Consider the following 12,294-nt stretch of genomic DNA (forward strand, 5'->3'; position numbering starts at 1 on the left):
ACAGAATGATCGAAGTCAAAAACACAATAAAAATATTAACATTCACGGTTAACTTCGGGTGCTATATGTACGTTCTATGTGTTCACGTATCCTCATACACGTTTTCGTGTTCATACTCCTCGATACTCATATTGATAGAACCACCCTCTCCATCAGGGTATGTATACAATCCCGGTTCTTCAATTTCATCAGCTACATCAGCATAATCTTCATGGTTTTCGTTAATCTCATCTTCATCGTATTGTTGCAGCTCATAATAATCAGTCGGTACTCCGTGACTTTCTGCTGACGTTTCTCCGTGTTCACCAGGGTCGACAAGGTCCGTCACATCTATGCTGTAGTCACGCTTTGGTGGGTAGTCATACGGGTCAGGCCTTTTTACTGAACGGCGGGGCTGTGGTATTGGAGCCTTTACCTTCGACATTTCGCTTGCAGCACGACGAGGACTTATATTACTCGCATGCTCTTTGTTTTCTTTGGTTGTATTAAGAGTATTAGCTCTCTTAATCGTTACGTTTGTATAGATACTATCGTCTTCACTGTCATTGTTTTCGTCTCCATGTCTCATTTCTACATATTCCTCGTCATCTCTACATGTCTCATGTGGACCCGTCTCATTATCAGGAATCTCATATTCCAAATCTCTAGTAACGTCGCGGACGGCATAAAAACCATTATCTCCCTCGGGATTAGGAGAAACAACATTTGAAACACTTTCCGGACTTTCCGCGTGTTTGCGAATGTCAAGAGCAAGGTCTGTACTCACGTGGACGAGTTTCTTCTCTGACTCTTTGGCTGATCTTGGTTTTCGAACTAGAGTGTATTGTTTACCAGCTGGTCCCACATGTTCGATGTCGCTGTTGTCGTCATCTTCAGACGGTTTATTTTCATCTAGACTCTTGATAATATACTTCCCTTTATCTATACAAACTGTTTCTTTTCTATCTTGCATTTTCAAACTTTCGTTGGTATGGCTTGGAAACATGTGGGTTGGCTGCATTTCGACATCAGAAACACTCTCGATATCTGAGAACAGAAAACAAAACAAAAAGAATGTTTGATGAACAACACGCATCATGCTAACATGATAGCGGAACGAATAATACTAATTCTAATATAAACAAATGACACAGGCTGTATCAGGCACAAAGACTACTATTAATAGACATGTACTTAGTTAAGATGCAATGCTCATCGCAGTCATTCGAAAAAAAAGACAATATTTATAGAAAACAAACCTCTAAACAAATGGTCTGTTAACAAATGTATCATGGGAAAAACAACGTCTCCAATACATTGTATTTGTACACGAACTTGACTTGACTCACGCAAGACGAAAGGCTTACTGACCTGGTTCCTGGGCGGGTCCGGCGTGCCAGGATGCCCGCTCCCGTTTATCCATCTGCTCTTTTAGGCTACTGTGCCACGCATGCTCAACTCTTCGTCGGTAACTGCATGGGTAAGGTGATAAAATCATGTTAGGGTTGTCCCTGTATATGTACGTTAGAACTTGACAAAGACATTACTTATGTGAAAACTTAAAGCTATGTTTTTCATGTTTTGCCAGTAACTGGTAGAGGTTTGTCGATGTGTGTGTTATCTATAGCGAGTTCTGGTTACCTTCTCCGTTTAAGCAAAAAGCCAGTGGCAAGTCCCACAAGGACCAATGCGATAAGCCCCGCCAAAACCACTCCAACAATTACACCTGCACCAACGCTTGCCTCGTCTGAAAATGAGAAATACAATTATATAAATAACAACCTTCATCTTAAATCGACTGTAATTGGTACAGATTTGCAAGTTCAAGAACATAATAAATACACATTTATAGCATGCACTTAATTAGTATTAAATGTAATAATATGACATCGACCGATTTGTGCGAGTCCCTTGGAATAAAAGTGAGACTTAGATTTAACAGCGTTGTGATACACAAGTGTACTTTTCCATAATACAAACAGAAACATTTAAAGCAATTGTTGTACAAACAAAGATGTTCCATTTTAAGAGAAAAAAATATTCTTAATTACAATTATTGTACCCAAAAGAGCAAAATATTACCACTAGTACTATATGTCCCATTCTGCAACCCTAGCACTGTTGAAATGTCAGAAATCACAGTAGATGTACTAATTCCTTTTGTCGAAACAACCGAACTGTTTACTGAAAGGGTTCCTACGTCTTGTGTTGTTGTTCTTGATACTGATAGTAGTGAATTCACAGTTGTCTCTGTAGCAAAGACTTGACCTGGCGGCGTTGTTGTCATGTTTTTGTCTTAAGGTGTACACCTTTAACATTAATTGCTGTTTCACCATTCAATGCATCGTTGTAAATGCTTCTTTATATTCTTTGTTTTTTGTCTCGTTTATTGTCTGTACATGACATTATCAATTATATTTAAATCAACCTCATCCGGTCTTGGTGGGAATCAATATAAACAATGGCTATCAGTAGATACTCATATATTAGTAATATAAAGATTACTAATGTATTAAAATATTAAAGATATGATGTGACTGAACAATTACAACGATAACATTATATAAATGTTACACATGTCATACAAAGATTTATAAATTAGTTGGTAAAAATAAAACAACATTATCTCGACTGTTTCATAATTGTTTTATAACAGTTGATAACCTCTAATTTAGATTAAAAAACATCAACGTTTAACAGAGTATTTTGGGGATATTTTGTTATATGAGTGGTCTTTATTTTAGTCTTCAAAAAGTACAAACGAATTATCCTTGACCTTCTCTGCATCAGGACATGGTAGAGTTGGGAAAGCGCAAATGGGTGATTCTTGGCATGTTCCGTTTCGACAGGCCTGTGAGACCGCCACCAATCACTTCAACGTTGACCTTCTTGCTTTATGCTAGGAAGAGTTGGGATGCAAACAACAGCGTTGGCATTTCGTCGAATCCCTTTTTACTTCGAGCCCGTGAAATCGAAACAGGCGAAACCGGATCATGCGAAACTTAAATGTATTTAATAAAATCAAACACTAAACAAAAATCGGTACTTTGTACAAAACAAATCGAGCGCATGTGAAAACCGAGCCAAACATGTTCGAGCAAACGGGAATCGAGTGTACATCGAATTGCCACATGCATATAAATGCCACTGCCATGCAGAAATTGTACTATCCACATGTATATTACTAAATGTACAACTGAATCACTGACCCCTACTAAAATCTTAGAGTCAACTAGTACAACGATACTCCAAAGTGATCCATTGACACTGATCTTTTGCACCAAAAGGGGTCATGAATGAGTGCATGAAGTTGAAAACTTAACACCAGACATTGCACCAACCTGAACCTGAACGCGTCCACAAATGTAGCCTCGACGCCTGAAACAGAACAATCTGTGACCGAACAACAACTGTCAACACACCTTGCTTGTCAGCGTGGAGTTCCATTTTTAATTGAACGCTGACAGTTCACGAGTTTTATGTGCAGCCTTCGGCCTTTACACATTAATGACCATATCTGGCATTTCTGTGAGTACCTTATGGCTCATTAAATATGGTTCAATTGTTTTAGCTTAATATGCAATCGCTCCTTTTAAGCAAGGTTTATTTGTTTTAAAAGCAAGGTTCTTCGACACTTTGTATACGTACATGTATGCTATCCAAAGATCTAACATAAAAGTAAAAAAATATCCGTTCAGCGACGTTTTTCCAACTGTGCAGGATCTCAAATCCCTTTCGTACATGTTTTCTAATCACTATTGTAACTGATAGGGCCATGAAACGAAAGCAATGATAAAGTAAAATCTCGTTCATTGCAACTTAGCAAGTTTTTATTCACAGATGGTCAAAGACATTATGGGATCAAATTGAATGTGCGGCCAAAGCTAATTCTATATCAATGTCAAAGATTTAACACATGTTACATATTTAACCTGTCTATTTTGTTTCGTTTTGTTTTTTATATATTTTTGTCTATTCCATACTGCATTTCCCCAACGGTTCATGCGCTTTAGGCTGATAGAGATGGATGCTTAGACGTGTCACCGCTGTGAATTATATGTGTACACGTATGTACTATAAATCCTATAAAAAGGGGTGATCAGGATTAAGAACTTCATCAGCCGACATCGTTGCTGCTTCCCATTTGACATCCACTGGTAAGATGAGATTTTATTATATTTTTTTATGTGTAAATACTATGTGGAAAATTTGCAATTGAATGGTATATTGTTTGAACGGTTGAACCTCAGAGTAATATCTTTGATATCAGTTGAACTTTTTTCACAAACTTATGTTTCAATGTTTGCTTTTATTCCAGAAACAATGAAGGTCCTTGTACTGTGCGTTATTGTTGCTGCGGTTTTGGCGGGTATGTGTTTTTGTATTCATTTAATTACATGTTATTGTAGAAATCTGAAATATATAATTTATTTCAAATCCAATAAACCATACGGCATATGAGGAAAAAAACACAATATTAACATGAATATACAATGGAACATACTGTTACAAATATGTATAATTATAATAAGTAGAAGGCACAACAGGTTGTGTAACAATGCTCGAAAAAGAAATATTAGTTGTGATACATTGCAAATACACTGCATTGCTATTAAATTAATTACAAATTTAAATAAGAGATCTCCTTATAATATAACATATTATGCCGGCTAGCTTCTGCTGATTACTGGCTTAGAACTATAACATGAAGCAATAATACAAACCTTTAGCGCATGTCTGACATGTTTGACATAGATGTTAAATTTTATTAGTGTATAGATGGACAGGTATAACTGTATTTCCTCCAAAGTTTGGAGAGCAAAATAGTGTATCAAATAATGCGAATGAACGTATATATACAATGTAAAAATGCAAATATACAACAAAGTAAACACGAATAACAACACATATATGCATACGCATATAAACAACCCCTTATATGATAGCCTGAAAGCATGTTTATATGTTTAGATAAACATAAAATGGACAATATTTTAGTGCCTGAGTGATTCTAACCTTGAACGGAAACGAAATTCCAGGAAATAGCTTGGCAATGAAACAAGTTATGCCTACTTCCGAGTAAGAACACATTTTTCTACAGGTTGGCTACGATGCCATAAAACTGTACATAACAGTACTACTCTCATGCGCCAGAATGTTATGTATGGTTTGTCTATGCACCGAAATGTAGCTGAAATGCTAGCAGATATCAAAATATGAACAAGTCAGTATCAGGAGAAAAGCTCCTGGCACCACAAATCGTACTGCATAAAAACGGAATTGTAGCCAATATGTAGTAAAAGTGATCTTACACGGTACTACATTCTCCGATTTTCGGAAATACATTATGTATGTCCATTTAATAAAAAATATCAGATGAAATATAAGTCATACGTCATACTTATGTGTGAATAAATAAACAAAAAGGCAAAGCTGCACCACGGAAGTTTGGACAGCTCATTTTCTTTGCACCACCGATATGTGGCGGAGCTGGCGTTTAGTAGGCATACAAATGTAATCACATGATATCATCTTAAGACGAATACGATTCAAAGTTATGTCTCAATTATATTTTCAAATACAATTGTACATCGCAGCGACAACAGTACAATAGTCAGTATATTTTGCAGTACTATTATTTTTTATCAAAATATGAAGGGAAATTAAAAACGATTTGTTGTATTAGCTCGGAACTCAATGTTAGTATTTCTCAATGTACGTGAAAACTGAACTTGTTTTATGAAAGAACACTTTCCCATGAATATTCAGGTTATAATAAAAATGTAACAAAATAACACGTTTTATAGCAACATACGTATTATATATACAAGCTTTTTTTTTCTTTTTTTAAATAAGCACTTTTCTTTCTGTGTTGACAGTTACCCAAGGCAGGAGTGCCTGCGCGTGTCCCAAAAACTATGACCCCGTATGTGGGAGGGACAACAAGACCTATCCTAACGATTGTGTACGGAATTGCGCGTATGTACATGTATACATCTTTGTAAACTGCATTTGACTTAGTTTGACCTCATGTGATATGGGATAATATATACAGCGTTCTCCATCTAAGAATCTTCATGGCAAAACAACATATATTATTTGAAAGGGGTCGTTAATTTTTAATTACGTATACGTGAGGTAAGCGGCCTCTATTTACTTGAATACATCATTCGTTTCCATTCGCGGCTGCCCAATTCGGACTAACTACCAGCGTGCACCTACTTCGAGGGTAAAAAATGATCGAATCGGTGCATTACTTGGCGCCAGTTAGGACACAGAAAACATTCACATGATGGCCTTATAATTCTTATTTTCAGAAATACACAAAAAAAGTCTGACGGCCCGTGCCCATCATGCATTTGCACACTGAATTATGACCCCGTTTGCGGCAAGGACGGGGTCACCTATGGCAACGAGTGCAGGCTGGACTGCAAGTAAGTATCAAATGTAATTTAGTTTATATCACGCTCAAGTTATGAAGAATACTCAGTAGTCATTAATTCTTTACAATATATGATTTTTTTTGTGTGATGAAAGCTGTTATTTCATGATTAGTTCTTCCATGCATATGTAATTCAGTATTTCTGCTTAGTTTGTTTAATTATTTAAATTGTTACTTAGTGGTGCATATTATAATAACGAAGCAATGTGATGTCTATTATTTATGTAAATACTGAGGGTCATACGTATACAATTTACGAGCTGTTGATGTAATCAGTCATTGTTTTTCTTTCAGGGGAGTGGAGAAAGCCAGCGATGGAGCTTGTGATCAGTAGTTAGTGCTACTAAACGCCGGTATATGTTCGCATTGAACTGAAATATATTAATAAAGTTTGCATCCTAATCACTGGAATTGTGTCTTTTTCATCAATTAAAACGTCTCCCTGTCACCAGTGGTTGAACTCAACGGCAACATTTTCAAAAATTCAATGAGCCGTGAGTGACCGTAAATTATTACAGAACCATTTAAATACAGTTGCTTAATTTACATGTGCGACTACGTCTTGAGCATATACGTATATAAACATGCTCAATATTTTCCTTATAACAATACAATGTTATTCAATCACTTTCTCGGTCATTCTCATTTATATGCCCCACTAAGTAGATGATTTAATGATGCACCAACGCTAGGGGGAGTAAATGCTGTCCGTCTTCTAAGCACATTTGAATTGAATCGCTTACCGTTTTGACGGTACCTGTTAATATTGACAGGTGTTTGGTCACGTGCGCAAACAAAAGGCGCTGAACATTTGATTTATCAATTCCTGGATTTTGTCCTTTTACGCTAAGGTAAAGGTAACTGGCAACTATCAGAATAGAACTATTTCCTCCCAACTGTTGATTTTCACATTTAAACGTTAAGTACGTGCACCAGTAAAGCTGTACGGACCTATAAAACCGTGGTAAAGCGAAAGTAAGGGAAGTTTTCAACCTTGCAATTTACTTCGATTCGTACTCTTAACATTCGAACCAAAAATATTTAGATTAATTTAGCACGTTGAACTAGCGCAATAAAACTGTCAAAGTGACCTTTTTTATTCAAAAATTTATTTGAGGAAAAATATGATAAGAATACGCCAAAATGAACAAGTGCAGACCAAAGATGGCCATACATGTACAAGCGATTTTACTTTTCTCTTTCTACTGTATAGTGATAGGAGTTTGGAGAGAATTACTGCATATGTAAAGAAATAATATTCTCTTATTTTGGAAAAAATCAAACACTATTAGCATTATTAAAGAACTGACAGTCACTCAGTGGCATATTTGAAGCATTTTCAACTGTTTGCCTGTACACTTGATGGAGGTGTTGAAAAGATGGAGGTGTTAAGTTATTTCTTTATTTTGGTCTTAGTGTACGTGTTATGTAATATATAGGGTGAGAGTGAGATCAGTATCCCCTGCCGTAGGACTTTTACTGAGTCTGATAACAGATATAAAGTAAGTATTCAACCACTCAGAATGTGATTTCACTTAGTAATTTTACGACAGTGTAAAGTATCATGTATATATGTAGGATACTCCATAAAGTGGTCGGATAGGGTTTCTGCCAGTTGTTTAGCCCGACGCACCTTTTCCCCGGCGATACTCATAACCGACAAGCCTTAATTGCACTGACATGCCTAAATCCCCACAGCGTTGAGCCTTATCAAAACAATTATCAATATTGACAATACACAATTGACTCTTTTCTAATAGTTGACCAATAGCAAGCAGGCGTGTCGGCTTTATAATCACGTGCTTAGCTTATATCATAACGGTTGGAGCTGATTGCCAGAAGGCATACATGTCACATTTCACTTGAAGCATCATCATCCATCTCCCATCTTCATGTGATCTCCACCCTTTTTATGAACATGGACGGCAGACTGCAGGGAGGTTGTGTTTTTCACATTAAACTTGGTAAATCAACAGTGTCAATATAAATATTTCTTCTCACTACCATACATGTGATAATTTCTTGGGTCGATTCGGGGACACTCGTCGTAATGTCAATGCACACTAGGGGGGTCCGGGGGCATGCCCCCCCCTGAATTTTTTTTAAATGGGGAACGTCTGTGGTGCATTCTAGAGCATATCTGGAGCTATTTTAGGCGTTTTTAATGTCCAGGAAAATGTATCTATTTTGACTGCCAAGACGTATTTTTTATTTGACATGGTTTTTTTTTTTCTGCATTTTCTTGAAAAAATAAAACCACCAGATATTTTCCCAGGCTTTAAATGAAGTGCTAACCAGGAGGATATGCAGTCTACTTTCGGTTTCATCAAAACAGGAAATAAACAACTATACAGGCACCTGTTTTCCTAATGATAATCCAAGATATGAATAATATACACAAAGATAGTTCGAAAAAAAGTTCAAAACACTAAAATGCCTTATGGACGCGTAAGTTGTTTAAACTTTAAAGTATAACGACGTATCGACTTTGAAATTTGAATGGAATATGGGATGTTTTCCGTATTTTAATTTTGTTTTTTACTCATTTTGTAATTTTCTTTGAACTTACCTTCATGCTCATTTGTCGGTAAAATGTGTGAAAAATATCAATTCATCAATTAAAAGCTATCATTCATAAGACCAAACAAATCCATATGAAAGCAATGAATTTGTATACAAGAACCCCCTTTGACTTGTTAAGCACAACAATAGGCCAATAGATCAATTATCGGGTGATTAACGATGACGATGACCTCGACGACACACGTACCAATTAACGGATTAGTGTCAACAGGTGTTTTACGACCAGTGTCCCGGACAGGCAAAATAGCTGACTTACATTGGTAAAATTAAGATAATCGATTCTGAGATTATTTTTTTTTATGACTTTCCGGACAAACATGCACCCTCCATGACTCCATGACAGAGATACGATTTCCGGGATAATCCCGGACGTCCGGGACGTTATCACATGTATGCTCACTACCATGTGCAATTATTCAGTAAAAAACTTTCAGGAATACAAAAACATATATGAAAAACGACAATTTTATAGTTGGACTATATATTTGGTAAGTTAAGCTAGGAATTTGCACTACAATTTAAAAAAAAAACCTTGGCGTTGGGAGGACACACCCCTCTGATACCCTGAGTCCCGACAAGCCTTCGGAAAATCCTGGCAGAAATCCAGCTTCATTATTGTTAGTACTTGCCATTTCGAGGGGAATCTAAATTCTTTTAGTCAGGGGTATTGGAGAAAGCCTTGGTACGCCACTGACTCACAGTAACTGAAACAGAGCGGCAAACACATGACATTAGCGCAACCACTGAAAACGTTGTACTCGTAAAACATTAAATAATTTTACTATTTGTCATTTGAATTGTAAAAAGAAATGTAATTCCTTTAATATTGAAATACTCAATTATTTTGAAAGATGGTATTTTATGTTGACACTATCTGGATCTTCATCCACTGTCAACCTTCGTTGTTTTGTGTACATTTAAACCAAATTTAACCAGTTAAAAACTGTTGGGTCGATATGGTGTGTAATCCCCTTCCTATCACTGTGGTCTGTATGGTGTGTAATTCCCTTCCAATCACACAGTGGTCTGTATGGTGTAATCCCCTTCTGATCACACAGTGGTCTATATGGTGTGTAATACCCTTCCGATCACACAGTGGTCTATATGGTGTAATCCTCTTCCGATCACACAGTGGTCTGTATGGTGTGTAATCCCCTTCCGATTACACTGTGGTCTATATGATGTGTGATGACCCCTTCCAATCACACAGTGGTCTATATGTTGTGTAATCCCCTTCTGATCACACAGTGGTCTATATGATGTGTAATCCCCTTCTGATCACACAGTGGTCTATATGGTGTGTAATCCCCTTCCGATCACACAGTGGTCTACATGGTGTGTAATCCCCTTCCGATCACACAGTGGTCTACACACCTCCCCTTCCGATCACACTGTGGTCTATATGGTGTGTAATCCCCTTCCAATCACACAGTGGTCTGTATGGTGTAATCCCCTTCCAATCACACAGTGGTCTATATGTTGTGTAATCCCCTTCTGATCACACAGAGGTCTATATGGTGTATAATGCCCTTCCAATCACACTGTGGTCTATATGGTGTGTAATTCCCTTTGATCACTGTAATCCCCTTTTGATCACACAGTGGTCTATAAGATGTGTACTCCCATTCCGATCACACAGGGAGGAGACTGGATACAGCTTATATAAAAATATATTGAAAAAAAGTAGCAAAACCTCTTGGGTATTGTGAACAATAAATGAACTTGAATGCATAAAAACATTGTCTTATTATAAGCAAAACATAGGAGAATGAAACTTTTAAGTTCAATTTCTACATGGAAAGTAAACATTTTACTTTCAAACTGTATGAACATGTGAATTTTCTGTGCGACTGTTTGAATAAAACTTCTTTATTATTATCAGATTTTATTTCTACTCAAAATCAGAGATTCGGACTGGTGTCATTTATAAGCGAATGGCAGGTTTATCTTGTATAAGCGTCATAAAATTATGTAAATTTCACATGCATTTGTTGTGTTATTGTTGAAAAAATGTTTACAGGCCAAAGTTTAGTTTAAAGTGGTCCTAGCTTTAAACTGGCAACCATGCAGTTCTTATTGAGAACACGGTACATCATTTGTTAAATTATTTAGCATAATATTGCTCTTATTTGATTTTACCTGAAATGTAACAAGTATTTTAAAACTGATCAGTATGACAGATTCTTAATAAAGCCTGAGAATTCCTGAGTTATCTTCGGTAGATAGGATCAAGGGTCCGTGTTAGTGCTCAATTCAGCGAGTCAGGTTTATCGATCTGTTTGCCTTATTGATATAAACCTGTGATTTATCATTGATCCTAATCCATTGTAGGATACAAGAATGGATAAGGATTGGTAAACATGTAAACGGCATTTACAAGGTATTAGATGAACAGTGATTTTCAAAAACATATAATACCCTAATGTTAGCTTTGTGATAAGACCTCCATGTACACATCTTCATTCTTTGTTAATTTGTAAAACGGAATCGGCTTGTATATTATTTTACCTTTTTGTCTCTAAATTTATACTTTAGACTTAAACAATAATGGCATTGTGTAATATATTCCATGTCAAGCATAAAACTGTGACTCTGTAATTGTTTTTTATCCTCTTTTTGTTTAAAGTTGCACTCTCACAGATTATCAGTTCTATTTTGTCTCAGAATCAGCTGATTTTGGCATCAATGCCTTCAATTCAGTCATATTAGACAACGCACAACAAAACAGATCTTATTAGTAATTGGTTGGTAAAATGCCTGAAAATTGCATTTTTCGTAAAGCGTTTTTTAAACACTTCAGCCATGAAACATCAATTTTCGAATGTACATATCATGAGATAAACTGAGATCGGATCTTTTGTCAGCAGTCTTGTATCACTGGTTCCAGACGTTTATGCCAAAATTGGCTCATTCTAAGACAAAAGCTAAAAAAGTTGTCAAAACGATAAATCTGCAGCTATAATAATTAAATTCTTGTCACTGTACAGTATATCATTCCTCCTTAAAAAAGAAAGGTTCTAAGGCAAAGAGACCTTGATTGGCATCATTTCAAACTATGTTATTGTTCTTCAATTATAGAAATGACCTAAAATTGGTCTTGTCCAACAATAATTTCAGAAGCCTTCGTCCAATCATCACCAAATTTGGTCAGAGAGATATGAATTGAATAACTCTTTCAGGTTTGATAACCAGCCATGTCGCCTCTGTCAATCTGGAGTTATGACTCTTTAATTGGTAAAAACTGAATTGACATTGTCCGCTCTCTAAATTTGGCTAAACATATATGTATC

At 36.3% G+C, this 12,294-nt stretch overlaps 2 protein-coding genes across 2 annotated transcripts; one reads left to right on the top strand and one right to left on the bottom strand.

Annotated features, from left to right (window-relative positions):
• Positions 1-82: 82 nt before the first annotated feature.
• On the bottom strand, positions 83-2,328 carry LOC128215094 (uncharacterized). The gene is made up of 4 exons (XM_052921817.1): positions 2,062-2,328; positions 1,621-1,726; positions 1,351-1,451; positions 83-1,026 (listed from the first exon to the last, which is right to left on the bottom strand). The coding sequence occupies exons 1-4, from the start codon at positions 2,264-2,266 to the stop codon at positions 83-85; spliced, it is 1,356 nt and encodes a 451-aa protein (XP_052777777.1). The 5' UTR covers positions 2,267-2,328.
• A 1,763-nt stretch (positions 2,329-4,091) lies between these two features.
• Positions 4,092-6,811, top strand: LOC128214240 (four-domain proteases inhibitor-like). The gene is made up of 5 exons (XM_052920604.1): positions 4,092-4,136; positions 4,298-4,348; positions 5,859-5,958; positions 6,297-6,413; positions 6,716-6,811. Exons 2-5 carry the CDS (start codon positions 4,303-4,305, stop codon positions 6,753-6,755), a joined length of 303 nt encoding a protein of 100 aa, XP_052776564.1. The 5' UTR covers positions 4,092-4,136; positions 4,298-4,302; the 3' UTR covers positions 6,756-6,811.
• Positions 6,812-12,294: the final 5,483 nt, after the last annotated feature.

The sequence above is a fragment of the Mya arenaria genome, chromosome 13, assembly GCF_026914265.1.
Source record: "Mya arenaria isolate MELC-2E11 chromosome 13, ASM2691426v1".
Taxonomy (NCBI): Eukaryota; Metazoa; Mollusca; class Bivalvia; order Myida; family Myidae; genus Mya; species Mya arenaria.